The sequence below is a fragment of the Danio rerio genome, chromosome 5 (assembly GCF_052040795.2).
Source record: "Danio rerio strain M-AB ecotype USA chromosome 5, GRCz13ab, whole genome shotgun sequence".
In the NCBI taxonomy this organism is placed as follows: Eukaryota; Metazoa; Chordata; class Actinopteri; order Cypriniformes; family Danionidae; genus Danio; species Danio rerio.
This window is the reverse complement of record NC_141025.1, coordinates 76549827-76571625: the sequence shown is the minus strand read 5'-3', so window position 1 is coordinate 76571625 and position 21799 is coordinate 76549827. Positions and strand designations below refer to the sequence as shown.

At 39.9% G+C, this 21799-nt stretch overlaps 1 protein-coding gene and 1 long non-coding RNA gene across 5 annotated transcripts in view; one reads left to right on the top strand and one right to left on the bottom strand.

The window, feature by feature from the left end:
• inpp5jb (inositol polyphosphate-5-phosphatase Jb) overlaps window positions 1-11836 on the top strand; it is a 57094-nt gene extending 45258 nt beyond the window's left edge. For 3 of the 4 annotated variants that reach the window (XM_087254529.1, XM_087254528.1, XM_087254526.1), the window contains 8 exons: window positions 2748-2859; window positions 5127-5236; window positions 5887-6088; window positions 7741-7878; window positions 8248-8331; window positions 8441-8545; window positions 10388-10569; window positions 10758-11836. In XM_087254529.1, coding sequence (XP_087110655.1) covers window positions 2748-2859; window positions 5127-5236; window positions 5887-6088; window positions 7741-7878; window positions 8248-8331; window positions 8441-8545; window positions 10388-10569; window positions 10758-10848 — 1024 coding nt within the window. In that variant the 3' untranslated portion in view covers window positions 10849-11836. The remainder of the gene's footprint in view (window positions 1-2747; window positions 2860-5126; window positions 5237-5886; window positions 6089-7740; window positions 7879-8247; window positions 8332-8440; window positions 8546-10387; window positions 10570-10757) is intronic. The other variant, XM_087254527.1, reaches the window with a different exon arrangement.
• LOC141385682 (uncharacterized) overlaps window positions 1-21799 on the bottom strand; it is a 39446-nt gene that overhangs the window by 10037 nt on the left and 7610 nt on the right. Inside the window, exons 2-3 of the long non-coding RNA XR_015492153.1 lie at window positions 10739-12418; window positions 6904-7030 (exon numbers count right to left, since the gene is read on the bottom strand). This is a non-coding gene — a long non-coding RNA (uncharacterized LOC141385682). The remainder of the gene's footprint in view (window positions 1-6903; window positions 7031-10738; window positions 12419-21799) is intronic.

The following is a 21799-nucleotide window of genomic DNA, read 5'->3' as shown; positions in this document are numbered from 1 at the left end:
GCTTAAAAATTGAAGAGAATATAGCTCACGTGCAAGATCGGATTTGGATCTGTACCATCCGGCCGATACCCAATCCAGCTAAAATATGCGCTATCTAACCGACATCCGATCCAAGTATCAGGATCGGTGCATCTCTACTCTTTCCACACATTTTAATACCTCATAAGCACTTTTCAACCAGAAACACTGGCGAGATTTTAACTGACAGTACATTTACTAAATATTAATGTACGAAATGAATCCAAAACTAAAACATTATTCATACACTGAATACAAATCTATTAAATCTAGCTAATTCAGCAGGTTGGCGCCTGTAGAACTGCAGAAATAATGATGTACTGCAGTAAACAAAGCAGCATGATGACAAATCTAGCAGGAGTTTATTGATATCATAAACTACACAGCATCCTGATATCCGCAGATTTAATTCAGGCTAACTTTAGCATACATTGCATGATCAAAATGATGTAAGATTTAACTTCTTGCAAAACAGCATTTAAGACTTTTAATACTTTTTAAAGGTCTTAAACTTCTCTACATTGATGTATTAACTTTTAATAATTTAAGACCCCACGGACACCCTGTATTAACTATTATTATGATTATATGATTATGAAACGTATTGAATTTTTTCCCAGAGATGGGTTGCGGCTGGAAGGGCATCCGCTGCGTAAAAAACTTGCTGGATAAGTTGGCGGCTCATTCCACTGTGGCGACCCCAGGTTAATAAAGGGACTAAGCCGACAAGAAAATGAATGAATGAAACTTGTATTGAATTTGAGTTGTGATGACAGCATGATCTTTGAAAAGATACCATGTAACTTGGGACGTATTTTTGCAGTTTGGTTTTCTGGTTCACATTAAGCTATCAAATGGCTTTAGAACATTTGGGAAATAGTAGCCTACATGACAACTTTCTAGTGCCTTATAATAGGCTACCTTCATGGCTTTTGTTGGCTTATAAATTACAGAGAATATAGCGCACACGCAAGATCGGATTAGGATTGGTACTAGCTAGCCGATATACAATCCAGCTAAAATATGCGCTATCAAACAGATATCCGATCCAAGTATCAGGATCGGTGCATCTCTACTCTTTCCACACATTTTAATACCTCATAAGCACTTTTCAACCAGAAACACTGGCGAGATTTTAACTGACAGTACATTTACTAAATATTAATGTACGAAATGAATCCAAAACTAAAACATTATTCATACACTGAATACAAATCTATTAAATCTAGCTAATTCAGCAGGTTGGCGCCTGTAGAACTGCAGAAATAATGATGTACTGCAGTAAACAAAGCAGCATGATGACAAATCTAGCAGGAGATTATTGATTTCATAAACAACACAGCATCCTGATATCCGCAGATTTAATTCAGGCTGACTTTAGCATACATTGCATAATAAAAATTATGTAAAATTTAAAGGGCACTTATGGTGAAAAATCTATTTTTAAAGCTGTTTGGACATACATGTGTACAAGTATAGTGTATATTCTGTCATATTGGGGTAATATAAACACACACAGTCCTTTTTTTATTTTATTTAACAACATATAAACGGTGGACCAATCGAAGCGGTTTTCAGATCGACCGGAACTTGACGTAGGAGTGCGGTCCCCCCGCCCACCATTATCGATTGACAGCTGCGCGCATTAACATGTCTCCGTAGTAATGGAAGTAATCATATCAACAAGACAGGACGGGCGCAAAGCAACCGGGAATAAAAGGTCTGTTCAGTTTGCTAGGATCATCAATCATCATCAGACGCGATCAAGAGTGAGTTTTACAATGTTTTACTTGTTTTAAAACGTGTGCACGTGTGTAATGAAGAACAGCCATTCACTTCAGATTCACTTCATCAGCACAGCCACGTGTCTCTCTCACTGTCTCTCTGTGTGTGTTTCTGCGCTATGTATGTGTGTGTGTGTGTGTGTGTGTCTGCGTGTCTACGCTATGTATTTGTGTTTGTGTGTCTGCGCTAAGTGTCTGTTCTGTGTATGTGTTTGTTAGTGTGAGTATTTCTGCGTGTCTACGCTATGTATGTGTGTGTGTGTCTGCGCTACGTATCTGTGCTATGTGTGTGTGTGTGTCTACACCATGTATGTGTGTGTGTGTCTGCACTACGTGTCTGTGCTGTGTGTGTGTGTGTGTGTGTGTCTGCGCTGTGTGTGCGTGAACTCATTGTTGCAACTCCACAAAAAATGCATCAAATACTGATTGGTAAAGTTCTTACTGTAGTATTTCTCACAAACGTTACGTGAGATCTGCTTCCTGAGGGCGGCGATTGAGGCATGCTGCTGACAGGCACGTGGGAACGGTGGGCAGGGTTGACTCGCCTTAAAGGCCCAGTGCAAAGAAACAGCAACAACCTTTTCCCAGCTATAATACAGACACTTCAAACAGCTATAATCAATACTCTGATAGGTGTTTTGAGTTGAAATTTTACAGACACATTCTGGGGACACAAAAGACTTATAATAAATATAAAAAGTGGTAACCTATGTGCCCTTTAATACCTTGCAAAATAGCATTTAAGCTTTTTAATACTTTTTAAGGGCCTTAAACTTCTCTACATTGACTTATCAACTTTTAATACTTATTAAGACAACACGGATACCCTGTATTAACTAATATGATTATTATTATTATGATTATGAAACTTGTATTGAATTTAAATTGTGATGACAGCATGATCTTTGAAAGGATATGATGTAACTCGTGGACGTATTTTTGCAGTGTGGTTTTCTGGTTCGGAGACCTGAACTTCCGAATCGAGGATCTGGAAATGCAAGTTGTGAAAGGAGCCATCGACAATAACAAGCTGTCCGTATTATGGGAAAAAGACCAGGTGAGACGGGCATGTGGCCATTACACACTCAGCCAAACACCAAACACACCCGCCGTTAATGTCAAATCACACATTTCTACAGATAACACTCATCTGTCAATATTGTGCACATGTCAAATGTCATTGAGGAAGGAGCGCTGCTTATGTTTTTAGGTACCTTTTTGTTTAAATATTTGCATTTTTAAAAAAACTCGTATGATTAGTCAATATAGGCATATTTATACTCGCACTGTATGTAAAGTTTAAGGTAAAATTATTCACCCTCCTGTGAAATTTGAACTCTTTTTCAAACAAAAAGAGTGTGCCGCCATGAGGACAGCACATCATATTTGACTAGATCTTTTTCAAGACACAGGATTCAGCTTAAAGTGGCATTTAAAGGCTTAACTAGGTTAACTAGGCAAGTCACTGAACAACTGTGGTTTATTCTGTAGACATTAGAAACAAAGGAATCTTAGGGTGGATAAAAATATTGACCTTAAAAATACACATTAACTACTTTTCAAGAGTTCACACTTAGCTGATGATTGATTATGAGCAAGTTTGGCATGCTGTCCCGGTAGAGAGCCCTGAGCCCACAAGGCCCTTGAGCCCTGGGCTCCCTCCCGTTAGGGGTGCTCCTAGCTTAGGTAGATCTTGACAACTCCCCCTTGATAAGAGCTGATGACTAAGGCCCCGTTTACACTAATGCGTTTTAGTTTGAAAACGCATAAGTTTTGCTACGGTTACGCCATCCGTCCACACTACGCGGAGTTCTCGAGCGCCGAAAACAGAGCTTTTTGAAAACGCTGGAGAGGCCGTTTTCATTCTGAAACGCTGCTGCTCCGTCTCAGTGTGGATGATGGAAAGACGGAGACATCTGAAAACGGAGGCGGGGCTGCAAACGTTCGCCTCTCTGATTGGGGCGTTTCCTCAATATTAAGTATCCCACACACAGTTCAGTCTCGCATCCTCTTCTTGTAAGTTAAGACTTCGCAAGTTTGATCAAGGCTGCAGTCTCCCCCTTCTCAGGTTGATATGGAAAACATACCGAGGACACGGGTAAATCTTCAAAGGGAACAGTGTACTTTATAACTTCATTCACATCACCCTGGCTACGTTGTTTCACTTTCTCAACAATAAAATGTAAACATGATTTAAGGAACTGCCTATTTTCATTTTAATATTAGAAAACTTAACAGACAGCAGAAATGTTGAGGCGCCGTGCTGCATATATGAGCGTCATCTTCACTGTGTGGATATTTATAACAAAACGGAGCCGATAACAACTGCCTCCTTTCAATTTCAGTGAAAATACGAAACGCACCCTCTCTTTTGCTGAATATCAGTTTTAATAATCGATAATTATAAAAGTATAACATACAATAAGTTTATACATTGTAGGAAATAAAGGCAAGCGATCAGTCAATGTACCTGGATTAATCATTAACTTATCTTTGCGCTTAACCAAAACATGTTACCCGTGAACAAATAACTTAATAGATTCCAATGACCAACGTCAGGGAATATGTCGTTAGATAAAGACAACAAGATGAATGAAATATCACGTTTAGCAAATATAGTGAGATTAGATCCAGCTAGAGATGCTTGATCAGCAGTCCGACAAGCAGAGCTCTCATCTGGGTAGAAATGCTGGAGCGCTTGCCCGAGAGTGTGTGTGTGGTCACGTGATGTGCGTTTTCAGCGTTTTGGTGTGGACGGAGAGCTGTTCAGAAACGCTGGGTAAAACGCGAGTGTGGACGCGGATCGTTTTCATTCTACAACACCGTTTTAAAACTAAAACGCACTAGTGTAAACGGGGCCTAAAATGATTACACAGAAACGACAGCCGTCCTGATAAAGGACTAGAACCGGTGACTTCCAGCTGCGATGCAACAGTGCCAGCCACTGGGCCGCCGTGCCGCCCTGTGAAGGTGGAGAAGTAGGAGTGGAAGGGGGGGATTCTTCAAATCGAAGATGACTGTAGTGAGAAACCTTGGGTGTTTATAGTGGGTTAGGAATCGTCTGATTGGTTAATCATACATAGCTAATGCAAGACCAGCCGTGTTCAATCATAAGCACGTGATCCTCTCGAAAATAGTTCACTGATTCCAGCCAAACTAAAACAAATAAGACTTTCTCCAAAAGAAGTAAAATATTATAGGAAGTACTGTGGAAAAATCTCTTTCTCTGTTAAACATCACTTGGAAAATATTTGAAGAATAATTAAAATTTCACAGGGGGCTAATAATTTTGCTGTATGTTTGTCCTCTTTCCTCCTCCTGCAGTTGAATATCGCCAAAGACAGTGAGACGGTGCTGGAAGGTTTCCACGAAGGGCCGCTTAAATTCCCTCCCACCTATAAGTTTGATGTGGGGACAGACACATATGATACCAGGTAAAATAGCGAAGTTCATTTAGATCTTTGAGTTATAGATTTTCACTCACCGGCCACTTTATTAGGTACACCTCACTTTTCCTGGCTGGCCCCCCTTTTAACTTCAGAACTGCCTTAATCATTTGTGGCAGAGATTCAACAAGATACTGGAAATATCCCTCAGAGATTTTGCTCCATATTGACATGATAGCATCACGCAGTTGCTGCAGATTTGTCGGCTGCACATCCATGATGCCAATCTCCCGTTCCACCACATCCCAAAGGTGCTCTATTGGATTGAGAGCTGGTGACTGTGGAGGCCATTTGAGTACAGTGAACTCATTGTCATGTTCAAGAAACCAGTCTGAGATGATTCACGCTTTACGACATGGTGCGTTATATTGCTGGAAGAATGCTATGGAAGACAGTGGTTACAGGTGTCTTCAAAATATCTTCTGTTTTGTTCAACAAAAGAAAGAGACTCAAAACAGATTCAGAACAAGTGAAGAGGAAGTAAATAAGGATTCAGTGGAGATTTAGGGAGTAGATATTATTATTTAAAGCCGTCGAAACTGTCAATTGTGTATAACTACTTGAAGATGTGTAAATAGTAAGTAAATTGTCATTTTTTGAGTGATCTATCCCCTCTAGTTAATCCTCATCTTTCTTAGTGGTAAAAAGCGTATGCCAGCCTGGACTGATCGTATCCTGTGGCGCTTGCGGCCGATGGCTCAGGTCAGCAACAGCACATCCAAACGCAGCTCTTTATCAGGTCTGACCAGTGGAACTCGCGTTTCACAGCATTTTTACCGCAGTCACATGGAGTACACCGTCAGTGACCACAAGCCTGTCTCCTCTGTCTTCACTCTACAGGTAAACACAATATCTGAGGCTACATGTACAGCTGAAGTCAGAATTATTCGCCCTCCTGAATATTTTTCTTGGTATCTTTGTCATGATGACAGCACATATTATTTGACTAGATATTTTTGAAGATACTAGTATTCTGCTTAAAGTGACATTTAGAGGCTTAACTAGGTTAATTAGGGTTTTTAGGCAAGTCATTGTATAACAGTGGTTTGTTCTGAAGACAATTAAAAATATTGCTTAAGGGGGCTAATAATATTAGCCTTCAAGTGGTTTAAAAAAAATTAAGAACTGCTTTTATTCTAGCTAAAATAAAACAAATTAGACTTTCTCCAGAGGAAAGAATATTATAGGAAATACTTTGAAAAATTCCTGAATTTGTTAGTCATTTGGGAAATATTTGAAAAAATAATTCACATGAGGGTGAATAATTTTGACTTTTTTAAAACAGTCTTAGCTTAGCATAGATTATTGAATCGGATTAGACCATTAGCATCTCGCTTAAAATGTTCCAAGAATTTCCTATTTAAAGCTCAACTCTTCTGCAGTTACATCGCATACGAAGACTGACAGAAAATGAAAAGTTGCTATTTTTATATGTAAAAATATGAGGCTGATATGGCTGGAGGAACTATACTCTCATTCTGGCGTAATAATCAAGAAACTTTACTGCCGTACCATGGCTGTAGCAGGAACAATAATATTCAACACAGGCTGATTCTGAAAACGTAGTCCTATATACGTTTCTGGAGATCGTAAATGATGTAGCCAGAGGTATGAACACTAGGGGGCAGTATGATGCTGTTTCTTTTTGCGCTTACCAGCTGTCCGCTAACCACCGTATGGACGGCTTTCCCGCTGTTACCAGTTTGTCCAGTAGCTTGCCATGTACGTCGCAGAGAAGAGTTGAACACAACGACAGGCTTCGAGTTTGGCGAAGAACAGTTCCTAAAAGCGGGAAAGACAAATACAAAAGCTAGAGAATTAAATAAACAACTAAATAACAGGGTGAGAAGGAAGTAAAATCTAAAAAACATGGTAAAAATCAGACGAGGGCTTTTCTTTTTTGAATTGCTTTTGAAAACTGTCAGTTGGGTTTAGGGAAGGAGGAGGATGGGTCATTCGATCAATCGGTCAGTCAGTCAGTCAGTCGACAGCGGCCTCTGGTGGATTTACGCGAGAACCGCAGGCATGAACGGCACTCGCGAGAGAAATTTGAGATCTCAAAAAGCGTACACAGCGGCCTCTGGTGGATTCGCAAAAACTGCAAAAAATATATAGCTTCTGGGATGTATTTGGCGCTCTCCAGAAATGTATATAGGGGTACGTTTTCAGAATGAGCCTGGGTTGATAATATAACATTTTATTATACATTTTTTTATTTTTTAGTTGTTTTAAGTACACGATGTAACTACAGAAATGTCTTTATTTATTCTCTTATTTACAGCTTTAGAGATGCTTTAAATAGTAAAAATATCAAATCTCTTTTAAAAAAAATGTTGAGCGAGATGCTAACGGTCTAATCCAGTTCAATGATTTATGCTAAGCTAAGCTAAATATCAGCTGAAATGATTAAAAAGTCTAAAACTCAAATGTTAAACTTAACGGTTACTGTAAAATGACCCTGAGTGTTTCTTTAACATGTGCTGGTCTTGCAGTTTCCGTATAAGGTGGACATGCCTTTGGTGACAATCTTCGTGGAGGATGAATGGAGAGAGATTTCAGATGCAGTGGCCAAATTTAAGGTGGCGCCCAACTTTGCTCGAAGCTCCTGGGACTGGATCGGCATTTACAAGGTTATTTCAAATGTTTCATCTGTTCTGAGAATTTAAAGATTTAGGAGATAGATGGTGGCAGCACAGTGACTGTGACTCAGTGGTTAGCACTGTCGCCTCACAGCAAGAAGGTCACTGGTTACTGGTGGCATTTCTGTGTGGAGTTTGCATGTTCTCCCTGTGTTGGCGTGGGTTTTCTCTGGGTGCTCCGGTTTCCCCCCTCAGTCCAACCACATGCGCTATAGGCGAATTGGATGTGGGTTAAATAAGGGACTAAGCTGAAGGAAAATGAATGAATGAGATAGATGGCAGAGATATAATTAGATGTTTTTGTCACTTGAGTTTTGTTGATATGTAGATATAAATTAATTTGTGCTTGTAATTTCTCAGGTTGGGTTTAAGCACCATAAGGATTATGTGGCGTATACTTGGGCCAAGCAGGAAGAATCGGATTTCCTGAGACAGGAGCACCAGGTAATGGCAAATCATACATGCATTTACCTGCACAAATAGACATTTATTTGTATTCGGACATGTTGAACTGTGTGAGCTTTATTGAGGAGTTTTTATTCGGAATCTACAGGTGAATTTTACAGAGGAAGAACTGCCGAAGGAGTCTGGAGATTTTATATTGGGTTACTATAGCAACAATACGAGCTCCATAGTGGGCATTACTGAGCCATTCCAGGTATATAATCAATTCATATTTTTAATTCCAACATGTATTTGCTATTTATTAATTCAATTAGCACGGTAATGAAGCATTGTATCCATGCCTGAAAAAAGGCGAGCGCATTACACTGCATGCGCTAATTTTTGTGTGAGCATTCAGTCTCAATAATCAATAGAAAAGCCTTTGTTGTTTATTACTGTAAACAAATGCTTCCTATAATCACTGGGCAGTTTTTTGCATGTGTCTCCGCTGGTATTTCTGCCTATTCATCTTTAGCAATGAGCTCTAATTCTTTTATGTTGGAGAATCTCCCTGCCATCACCATGAACTTTAGCCTTCTTCACAGATGTTCTATTGGTTTTATGTCAGGACTCTGGGTGGGCCACTGCAAAACATTTTATTCCAGCTTGTATTTCCTGTTTATTAATTATTTAGCATGGTAATGAAGCATTGTATGCATGCCTAAAAAACCGAGCGTATCACATTGCATGCGCTACCTCTTCACTCCATGTTTGTGTGAGCATTCGGTCTCAATAATCAATAGAAAAGCCTTTATTGGCTTTCACAGTGATCAGACGCTTCCTATAATCACTGAGCAGTTTTTTGCTTGTGACTTTCTGCTGGTATTTCTGCCTATTCATCTGTAGCAATGAGCTCTAATTCTTTCATGTTGGAGAATCTCCCTGCCATCACCCTGATCATTAGCACCCTCCACAGATTTTCAATTGGGTTCATGTCAGGACTCTGGCTGGGCCACTGCAAAACTCTTTATTCCAGCATGTATTCCCTGTTTATTAATTAAACTAGCATGGTAATGAAGCATTGTATGCACACCTGAAAAAAGCAAGCACATCACACTGGATGCTCTACCTCTTCACTCAATGTTTAAGTGAGCATTAGGTCTCAATTAACAATAGAAAAGCCTTTATTGGCTATCACAGTGATCAATCTCTTCCTATAATCGCTGAGCAGCTTTTTGCATGTGTCTCCATTGATATTTCTGCCCATTCATCTTTAGAGATGAGCTCTAACACTCAGGTTGGAGGGTCTTCTTGCCATCACCCGGATCTTTAGCTCCCACCACATATCCTCAATTGGGTTTATGTCAGGACTCTGGCTGGGCCACTGCAAAACTTTTTATTCCAGCATGTATTCCCTGTTTATTAATTAATTTAGCACAGTAATGAAACATTGTATGCACGCCTAAAAAAAAGCAAGCACATCAGACTGCATGCTCTACACTCCAAATTTGTGTGAGCATTCGGTCTCAATAATCAATAGAAAAGCCTTTATTGCCTATTACAGTGATCAAACGCTTCCTATAATTGCTGAGCAGCTTTTTGCATGTCTCCAGTGGTATTTCTGCCTATTCATCTTTAGCAATGAGCTCCAACTATCTCAGGTTGGAGGGTCTCTTTGCAATCACCCTGATTTTTAGCTCCCTCCACAGATATTCAATTGGTTTATGTGAGGACTCTGGCTGGGCCACTGCAAAACGTTAATGTTTTTGACTGCTATAAATATATATATATTAATATTTTGTGCATGTGAATTTGGTTTCATTCAAGTTGAATTTGTTTTTGTGTGACTTATTATTGAGACTAATCTTAATTAGGATAATTAATATCGTAATAATGGGCAGGTAATAGGCCAGAAGTAAATGGTGTTAATTGTTACTAAAGTGTTCCCGGATAATGAAGTAAACATCAGTTTGCAAAATCAAGCAAAATAAATCAATGAAAAATGAATGAATGTCTAGATAATGGCTGTGCCCGATCTTACGGGAAAGAATAAGATCAACAGAAGCTGATGCTGCTTTCCAGCTAATATACGTCTCTTTCTTTAACATCACCTAAGATTCAGTTGCCAGCCTCGGCCGCAGCAGGTCTGAGTCCGTCTGACAGCTCCGACTTCACGTCTGATGATGAAGTGAAAAAGCCTGATTCTGGAGACTCGAGTCCTGAAACGGAAGATCCGGTGAGCTCCAGACTCACAGAAGAGCAGATGGCAAAACCCAGCCGACCGCACGCCAGACCAAGGTTATTCTTATAGTTTTGCATTTCGTTTTTTTGTTTTTAAATAAAATGAACAATAATGTGATCATTATAGTTGAGGAGTAGCTAGATACATAAGGATGATAGCTACCTACTTGGTTATTGTGATTTTTTGGTTTTGCTGAATTGACAAATAGTTTTATTTCTTACTTACTAAAATGTCCTTGTTCCAGACACGGTAAACACCACGCCGGCAGTGCAGTCCAGCCCTCCGATGAGCCCGAAAACTCAGGAAAAGCTGCAGCCGAGCCGGAGGAGCCTTAGCCAACCCAGCGGCGTCTCTGGAGGATCACATCAGCCCACGGTCGCAGGTTCTGCTGGATCTGTAAAGTCCTTGTACATTTACCGTCCTGTGATGTTGTTTGGAGGTGTTGTCTTATATGTGCGGGAAGCGTTTAGTATGTGGTTCTCTCCTGAAAATACAAGGGGGCAGACTAAATTGCTTGTGCCTGGTTAGTTTAGTTGTGTGTATCATTCTGTTCATCAATTTGTTCAACTTTTTCTGACTGCACAAGACAAAACCCTGCACTCAATGAAAGAGTGCTACACTCTTAGAAATAAAGGTGTTTTTTTTTTACAGTGATGGCGTTAGAAGAACCACTGTTGGTTCCTCCCAAACACATTTTTTTAAGCAGTTTTGCTTAAAGTATAGAACATTTCAATAAATAATTCACTATACAGAATTTTTCATCTTTATTTTAGGAGTGTACACTACCCGACAACAGTCTTATATCCAAGTTTCAGGAACAGCAAGTAATATCGGTCATACTTTACAATAAGGTTCATTAGTTAATGTTAATTAATGCATTTACTAACATGAACAAACAATGAACAATACATTTACTACTGTATTTGTTCATGTTAGTTAACGTTAGTTAATTAAAATACAGTTCTTCATTGTTAGTTCATGTTAACTCATGGTGCATTAATTAATGTTAACAAGCATGGACTTGGATGTAAATAATGCATTAGTAAATGTTCAATTATGATTAATAAATGCTGTACATGTATTGTTCATGATTAGTTCATGTTAGTAAATGGATTAACTAATGAACCTTATTGTAAAGTGTTACCATAATATCTTGACTTCTAGTTGATCATTTGGTATCAGAAGTGGCTTATATGAAAGGCGAAGGCCTCTAGATTACACTTATTTTAGCAAAATAAAATATGATGATGTCTTAATGATTTAATTAGGACAGTAAGGTCTGACTTTACTTAGACAAAAGTCTTGTCACTGAACAGAAATAATCCAGTATAGAATATAAAGTCCTGCTGCAGTGTAGAAAGACTGAATATTGTGTCAAGACTCCATCATGAGCTTGGAGGACTGCATCCATACATCTCTGACTCAAATCACGCATTAATAAAGTCATCTGGAATGGCAAAGAAAGCCTTCCTGCAGGACTCCCAGAGTTCATCAAGATTCTTTGGATTCATCTTCAATGCCTCGTCCTTCATGCTCGATAATGTTCATGTCTGGTGACTGGGCTGGCCAATCCTGGAGCATGTTCTTTGCTTTCAGGAGCTTTGATATGGAGGCTGAAGTATGAGGAGCGCTATCCTGCTGGAGAATTGTCCATTCTCCTGTGGTTTGTAATGTAATGGGCAGCACAAATGTCTTGATACCTCAGGCTGTTGATGTTGCCATCCACTCTGCAGATCTCTCGACGCCCCCATACTGAATGTAACCCCAAAACCATGACTTTTCCTTCACCAAACTTGACTGATTCCTGTGAGAATCTTGAGTTCATGCTGGTTCAGGTCTTCTGCAGTATTTGTGATGATTGGGATCCAGATCAACAGATGATTCATCAGAGAAATCCACCTTTATCTAAATGATCAACGAGAAGTTAAGTTATTATTTGTTGCTCTTACAGCTGGGATTGACCTTAAGAATTTTGTCAGGGAGTGTAAAGATACTTGCACAATATTGATGCTTTGAATTGATTCATATGGATATATTTACAGAATCAATCAGCATTTAATGCACAATAGAAATCAATTCTCCTTGTTATTAAATTCTAGTTGTTATTGGGATCAAGGCAGGTCTTGTTTATGTTTTCCAGTGCTCCGTTCCAAACCCTAGTGTGCTGCCTATCTAGTTAAGTTTGCATTAAAGTAAAAACTTCACACCCCTCGTGGATCAGGCATTCCCAGAATGCACTGTGAAAATAAGTACAAGTATTCCTTATAAAATATTTCACAAATAAGGGAAAAATTCTGCATAACATCAGAATAAAGTTGCATTTTGGCTCAGATGATGACTTTGATGTACAGTCAAGACCAAAATTATTCACACCCCTGGCAAATTCAGACAAAGTTTTTGTTAATGTAAAACATAGCTGAGCAATATTTTTGCCCCCACAATGATGCCTCTTGTACATCGTCTTAATAATCCTGGGTCATTTCCGGTGCACAAAAATTAAAACTAACTTTAAGTCAGAATTTGCCACTGTAGGGAGTACAAAGCAAGGTAGCTCTCTATGGTTTGGAGCAAAGCCTGTACAATGAGACTTTAGTGTCATAGCAGATGTTGACAATGGCCTTCTAAAGCTGAAACACTGTCATCATTACTGTACTGTGGCAGGAAAAGATAAACTGTTTAATTATGATACACATGCACTGCAAATGCATATGTTTAGCAATTTTCCTCAGGTCCTTGAAGGGCGGATGCATGTAAAGGGTGAACACAGCACTCGGTAAACAGTACAGTCTGTATATTATTCATCTCGTCTTCACCAACTGTTAGCATTATATGATATTATAGGTTTAACGATGAAATCTGTGACTGCAGTGCTGTCATGTTCCTGTGGTTAATGTTCTCGAAAATCATTGAAAAAAACGTAACTTCCGTAACCTGCTACCGTAGTTTAAAGTCAACATGAAACCAATTTTATATATTAAGTATTTCAGAGACACTTAATGAAGAAACACAGGCTGAGGACCTATACTCTCATTCTGGCGTAATAAACAAGGAACTTTACGCAGCACCTAAAAATAACCGAGACACACCGAGACGTTTTTTGCTTGCATTTTCTGTCGACGTTTAACGCCTCGTAACTAAATGAAGGGTGTCAATGTGATCGTGCACACCAACGCGCAAAACGGCAGGTGCAAAAGCGTCAATTAAAAAAAAAAACGCCTCATGCTCGTTTTTTTGTTTTGACGCGCGGCGTCAAAACCATCTCCACCAATCAGATCGGCACTTTTGTTCAAGTGCACGGAGCTGCTGAAGTTACAGTAAACAGCACTTGGAGGCGCTCAAGCGCTCAGAAGCTTATAGTTGTGCAGCGCCATCTAACTTCAAAATAGTGATTTAGCATACTCTTCTGCTTGACGCCAGTGAAAAGCGCTTGGGTTTGAACACTGAAAAACATCTCGTAAAACGCTGACGATAAACGCAAACGAAAAACGTCCCAGTGTGTTGGAGTCTTTAGACTGTCTGTGACGTCACCCGTAGGTTTCTGAAGAGCACAAATGAAGCTATAAGTGGGCGGAGCTAACCATCGCCATCTTGTCCACACGGGCATTGTGTCGACTGTGCATCACTCAGGGGTAACTGAAAAAGCGCAAAGAGGAGAGGCTTCAGCTGAGGTGATGTTGACAGCATGCGCCAGAGACCTATTTGTCACTCAAGGGTGACCACGCCCCTAAATTATGCTGATTTTAAAGCTTAATATATATGAAAAGAATGAGCTATTAAAAAAAATCACCCCCTCACAGTTGTCACTTACAGTAATATTAGTTATATACACCAAAATCTTTCTTTGTACCAGGCTATAAACACCTTTTTTTTTGGTTGTAAAGTTGCGCATTTTAACATCGAAGTCAATGGAAACGTGCTCTGTTTTGGATGCTAGCCTTTCGATGAATTGCAGTTTTTTGTTACTTCCATTATTTGTTTCCTGATGGAAAGTGGAAGGTTGCCGCTTGTACCTAGCTAGGGAAATATCCAGCATGACCACTTGATTGTGCCAGTCAAGTTGTGTAATATCATTGCGCTGCTGCAGAAAAGTTCTCCGATTATTACGCCAGAATGAGAGCAGTTTATCGGCGTAGAAAATGGCAACTTTTATTTTCTGTCAGTCTCAGTACACGATGAAACTACACAAGAGTTACGCTTTAAATAGGTCGATTATTGAAACTCTTTGGTGATTTTTGAGTGAGATGCTAATGGTCTAATCTGATTCAATGATCTATGCTAAGCTAAGCTAAAAGATTGGCTTAATGGATTCCGAAATGGTAAAACTTAACTCTTTCACTCTAGGGGGGTTGTAAAATTAGCCTACTTTTGTAAAACACCTTTAAACACCAGCGGTGTCGGAGCTACTATGTACACTTGGCCTTAAAATTGTGAAAAGTGTTAAACCTGCTGCTTCTTCTCCAACATAGGCTCATTTTGAAAGCGTACCCCTGTATACATTTCTGGAGATCGCAAATTATGTAGCCAGAGCTGCATTTCGTTGAATGCTATGGGGCAGTATGACACCGTTCCTTTTCGTGCTACCAGCTGACCGCTTACCTCCATATGGACGACTTTTCTGCTGTTACCAGTTTGTCCTGTAGCTCGCTGCGTATGTCAGCGGACTTATGACTTGGGAAGTGGGTGGGTGGGTCAATCGATGCCATTGAAAACGCTATTGGTTGGGTTTGAGAAAGGAGGAGGGTGGGTCAGTCGATCGCTCAGTCAGTTGACATTGGCCTCTGGTGGATTTACGCGAGAACAGCAGGCGCGAATGACACTTGTGTGAGAAATTCGAGATTTCAAAAAGCGTACACAGCGGCCTCTGGTGGATTTACCGAGAAGAGCAGGGGCAAATGACACTTGTGTGAGAAATTTGAGATTTCAAAAAGCGTACACAGCGGCCTCTGGTGGATTTACGCGAGAACAGCAGGCGCGAATGACACTAGCGTGAGTAATTCGAGATTTCAAAAAGCGTACACAGCGGCCTCTGGTGGATTTACGCGAGAACAGCAGGCGCGAATGACACTAGCGTGAGTAATTCGAGATTTCAAAAAGCGTACACAGCGGCCTCTGGTGGATTTACGTGAGAACAGCAGGCGCGAATGACACTAGCGTGAGAAATTCGAGATTTCAAAAAGTGTACACAGCGGCCTCTGGTGGATTTACGCGAGAACAACAGGCGCGAATGACACTAGCGCGAGAAATTTGAGATTTCAAAAAGCGTACACAGCGGCCTCTGGTGGATTTACGCGAGAACAGCAGGCGCGAATGACACTAGCGTGAGTAATTCGAGATTTCAAAAAGCGTACACAGCGGCCTCTGGTGGATTTACGCGAGAACAGCAGGCGCGAATGACACTAGCGTGAGAAATTCGAGATTTCAAAAAGCGTACACAGCGGCCTCTGGTGGATTTACGTGAGAACAGCAGGCGCGAATGACACTAGCGTGAGAAATTCGAGATTTCAAAAAGCGTACACAGCGGCCTCTGGTGGATTTACGCGAGAACAGCAGGCGCGAATGACACTAGCGCGAGAAATTTGAGATTTCAAAAAGCGTACACAGCGGCCTCTGGTGGATTTACGCGAGAACAGCAGGCCCGAATGACACTAGCGTGAGAAAGTCGAGATTTTAAAAAGCGTACACAGCGGCCTCTGGTGGATTTACGCGAGAACAGCAGGCGCAAATGACACTAGCGTGAGAAATTCGAGATTTCAAAAAGCGTACACAGCGGCCTCTGGTGGATTTACGCGAGAACAGCAGGCCCGAATGGCACTTGTGATCGAAATTTGAGATCTCAAAATGCATACAAAGCGGCCACTGCACTCACGAGAGAAATATGACATCTCAAAAAGCATACACAGCGGCCTCCGGTGGATTTACGTGCAAGAGCAGGTGCGAATGGCACTCACGAGAGAAATGTGAGATCTTAAAAAGCGTACACAGCGGCCTCCGGTGGATTTATGCCAGAACAGCAGGCGCAAATGGCAATCACGAGCGAAGTTTGAGATCTCAAAAAGCATACAAAGTGGCCTTTTCTCTACATTTCAACTACATCAACAAATAATGAACTTGAGTTTGCCGTATGTGAATGGACCGTACGGCTTTGATCAAGCAAGAATGATGCCGATCCAAACTTTCTACCAAATTAGGGTACTATTGGCAGTGGAAACACAAGCCTGAGTGCAGTGACCCGCGCTGTACTGAACTGTGCAGCTCAGTGAAAATGAGCCATTACAAAATGTTGGTACTTCTGACATGCAGAGTGGGTGAAGACACATTATGTGTGAACGACCCCTTAAGGTGCATTCATGCTAACATGACTGTCGGCTGCCAAATTTGTGCTGTTAGATGCTAGAATATAAAGGCGTTTCTTTATTATCCTTCCATAAAAGACGACGCATTGCGGCACGTCATTCAAAAACATTTATACTCAATAGCTTTTGCCACTGCCAACACACTTCTGTACACCCGAAAGGTGTATTAAGAAAACAAACAGCATTAGTTTTGATTTCATGTTGACTTTAAGCCACAATCGCGTGGTTTCTATCTGATCTTTAGTCTGATTTGTGTCCAGTATTTTATCACGGCTGTACTTGTGGTAGGAGTCCTGCTGTATCTGTTGTCTAGGGCTTTCTAGGATTGGTGAAACCTCTACATCTGTATGTCCCCTGTCCCTCTCTCATGTTGTCTTCTCGTCTCCAGCCGCGACTCCCTCGGGGGTCGCTCTATCTGGTTTTGACGTCGTCTACAGGGCTCTACTAAGTGCTCCGATATCGTAATCTATTGGATTAGTAGTTCGTGACCCTTAGAAATTTTGTACCATGACTACTTTTAGCCTTAGGACACGTGGTGTGCCGTCTCACTGTTTACATGGTTAGCCGAGTGAGAGTATAAGCGTGCCGGTGTAGATGTTTTTGCATGGACGTGTCATGGATATTCACCGTGTCGTGCTGTCCGCCACCTTTTCGATATTGTAGAGGTGTCAAAAAAGCTGGATTGAATAGAAATGGAAGACTGTCGTCGTTTTAAATTATGTATATGTGTTTTTTAAACAGATCTTTGTAGGAATATCTCTCTCTCTATATATATATATATATTGGAAATCAAACAATCAGGCATTCGGGAACAAGATACTTTTTAGTACGTTAATAGTCAAGGAAATGTTACAATCATGGCATTTAGAAAAAAAATGAATTCTTTCTATTTCTAATATGTTTTAGCTGATGTCTATTATTTTTTTTTTTTTTTGTAGGACCTACTTGCTCATGTCTGATCCTGTGTGTGTTTTACCATAATAGATGTAAAGTGAGTCCCATGTCGTGTTCATTAGTGGTGCTTGCTGAGGCAATAATGCCAGATTCACACTACACAATATCCTTACAATTCGGGCACAATTTATTTGACGTATTTGTAAACAACAATGGCTGAAAGGATGCAAGAATTAGTCGTTTTCTCATGTATAGCGTGTTATAATGCCCTGACATGAAGACTAGGATGCAAGAATTAGTTGTTTTCTCATGTATAGCGTGTTATAATGCCCTGAAAGGAAGACTAGGATGCAAGAATTAGTTGTTTTCTCATGTATAGCGTGTTATAATGCCCTGAAAGGAAGACTAGGATGCAAGAATTAGTTGTTTTCTCATGTATAGCGCGTTATAATGCCCTGAAAGGAAGACTAGGATGCAAGAATTGGTCGATTTCTCATTGATAGCGCGTTATAATGCCCTGACAGGAAGACTAGGCTGCAAGAATTGTTCGATTTCTCATTGATAGCGCGTTATAATGCCCTAACAGGAAGACTAGGCTGCAAGAATTGGTCAATTTCTCATTGATAGCGTGTTATAATGTCCTGACATAAAGACTAGGATGCAAGAATTGGTCGATTTCTCATGTATAGTGTGTTATAATGCCCTAACAGGAAGACTAGGATGCAGGAATTGGTTGATTTCTCGTGTATAGCGTGTTATAATGTCCTGACATGAAGACAAGGATGCAGGAATTGGTTGATTTCTTAAGTATAGCGTGATATAATGTCCTGACATGAAGACTAGGCTGCAAGAATTAGTCGTTTTCTCATGTATAGCGTGTTATAATGCCCTGAAAGGAAGACTAGGATGCAAGAATTGGTCGATTTCTCATGTATAGCGTGTTATTATGTCCTGACATGAAGACTAGGCTGCCAGAATTAGTCGTTTTCTCGTGTATAGCATGTTATAATGTCCTAACAGAAAGACTAGGCTGCAAGAATTGGTCAATTTCTCATTGATAGCGTGTTATAATGTCCTGACATAAAGACTAGGATGCAAGAATTGGTCGATTTCTCATGTATAGTGTGTTATAATGCCCTAACAGGAAGACTAGGATGCAGGAATTGGTTGATTTCTCGTGTATAGCGTGTTATAATGTCCTGACATGAAGACAAGGATGCAGGAATTGGTTGATTTCTTATGTATAGCGTGATATAATGTCCTGACATGAAGACTAGGCTGCAAGAATTAGTCGTTTTCTCATGTATAGCGTGTTATAATGCCCTGAAAGGAAGACTAGGATGCAAGAATTGGTCGATTTCTCATGTATAGCGTGTTATTATGTCCTGACATGAAGACTAGGCTGCCAGAATTAGTCGTTTTCTCGTGTATAGCATGTTATAATGTCCTAACAGAAAGACTAGGCTGCAAGAATTGTTCGATTTCTCATATATAGTTTGTTATAATGTCATAACAGAAAGACTAGCACTTTATAAAAATCATTATTGCACAGTTCTGAAATACTTAATTCTGATTGGTCAGTCACAATATTCCACTGCATATTAATGGGGACCTTTGATGTAAAAATCACTTTTATAAATGGTTTATTTACAGTTGTGTGGCAACAATCTGTGAATATAAGCAGCTTCCAATGGTGATTAAGTTTGTTATAATCACACTTGATCAAAACAGTCTGTAGAAACGCTTTGATTGACATTCTCCCTTTGTATGTGTCATCAGAGGGGGAAAACCTCGCCCATTAGTGACGATCTCTCCCTCATTAGCATAAACAGCCCTGAGGGAGAAGCAGCCGTCCGACATTAGAGTTTTGACCTGCTGATAATAATAATAATGTCACTCTCTCTCTCTCTAACGGCGGACAGCTGCTTCTCACTAATGGCTGTTTATGCTAATGAGGGTGAAATCGTCACTAATGGGCGGGGCTTTCCCTGATTGATGAATCAAAGTAATTCTGCAATCATAAGAGTTTGAGCATGCGATATTCTGTCGTACAGCGCTGCGAAAAGGGGTGAGATCAAACAGGATGGTTGTTTCTAAAAAAGCGAGCGATTGGTCCATATTTTACATTTCTGTACAGAGAGGTCAGGTTTTAATCTTCTATTGGTCTCACGCAGTCACGTGATGCAAACTCGCAGATTAGAGTTCACCAAGCTTGAACTTTCGCAGCGAACTGTGAAACTTGTCGCAGGAGCTTGCGTTTCCAGTCTGTCGCATTTATATGCGTTTGAATGGAGGTCTATGGGGCGAAAAGTGCAGTGTGCCCGCGGCTTAATTCATTTAGGTCCTTTCTTGCTTACAAGTTGGTAAAAAAATGACAAACAATGACCAATTAGTCATGACTGCATATGTTTTTAGTTTATTGTAGCTTATTAAACTAAGTTAACCATGTTCTAACTTAATTTTATAAGTTATGCAAGCTATTTTAAGTCAGTTTAACATATTATAAAATTAATAGACTCATAAGGTTAATTTATTGCAGCTTAAAAATTTAAGGCAACCAGGATTTTTTTTACAGCGTTAAATATCCAACCAAAATATTGTGTAGTCTGAATCTGGCATCAGGGATCACATTTTAAACAACCCTTGAACGTGCATTGTTTGTGCATGAATGGGTTTTAATAATTGACATGTAGAATTAGAGACATGTAGATGATACTGACACATATAGCGATGTTTTGCATGGGCAAGCACCACTCGCATATTCTTCAGCAACAACAAAAAAAGGATCTAGTTTCTTTTGCAACAGTACAGGTTGCCAAAAAGAAACCAAAAGCAGGATCAGGTGTGTTAATACTCATTATATTTTTATACTCCATTAGCCCTGCAAAATGTAAAAGATGCAGTATTGGAAAATTCGTTTTCCTTTCGAAGCCAAATAAATGTTTTGCAAGTGCCAGTGTTTGATACTTTGAATATTTCGTTTTATATGTTTCTAGAAATCCATTTTTTTCCTGAGCTTGCAAGACATCATATTAGCATGTTATGGGATGAAATGATGTGCGGGAATAGATTCGGTATGTAGAACAGATGACAATCAGTGCCAAAAACAGAGAAGAAACCTTTATTTAAGATTATATTTATTTTCTTATTCATGGCATTGTCGGTGTCAGATTCTGCTGGTCAGCTTATTTAAATCATTATGAAGAACGTGATTATACTGAGAGTATGAATTCATCATTTGATTTTCCTCTTTTCAGTTGTGCAAATGTCATTTATTCACTGCTGTGTTGAAACATGTTTTGGACTTGTATTGAACAGAATGTATCGACTCGTAGGCTTGTGAACCATCGTTCTCGGTTGTTGTTGTAAAATGGTGTCTTGCCTTATAGACCACAGTCAAACATTGGTGTTAAGTCAAAATAAATCCTTTTGAAAGTGGAATATTTGTATTATGTACTTTTAAATGTTTGGAGTTTATGAGATGCTTTTTTTTTTTGTTAGTAAAATGCACAATATGCATTTTCAGTGAGATCTGTTTTGTTCCGTGTTGGTTAAGTTACTTTTAAAGTTGCAGTATGTAAGTTTGACACCCAGTGGTTGATCTAGGTATTGCATTCCTGGATCAAAACAAACACAAGCGCAGGTTGCCAGATTGAGGACCAATGGGAGTCAAACCTGCTAACACTTTGTTTTTCGCGGTAATCTCCTGTATTTCAGACCCATCTCCCAACACACTCCCGTTTTGTTACTTCTCCCGAAAAACTCTCGTAATTTCAGGGTCCTCAGCTTTTGGTATATTCTATAACAGTGGTTCTCAAAGTGGGGGTCGGGACCCCCCAAGGGGTCATGGGACAATGAAGGGGTGTCGGCTGGTGATTTCCAAAAATGTATTTATTTTTATTAAACTATAATTACCATATTTTATCCATAATCTACTGAAAAGAAAAGTCGTTTTTAGTTACTATATACTATGTAGTTACTATAGTAGCTTGTAGTTACTAGTTCTATTGGATTGCAACCCCTGGGGATATAACATTAT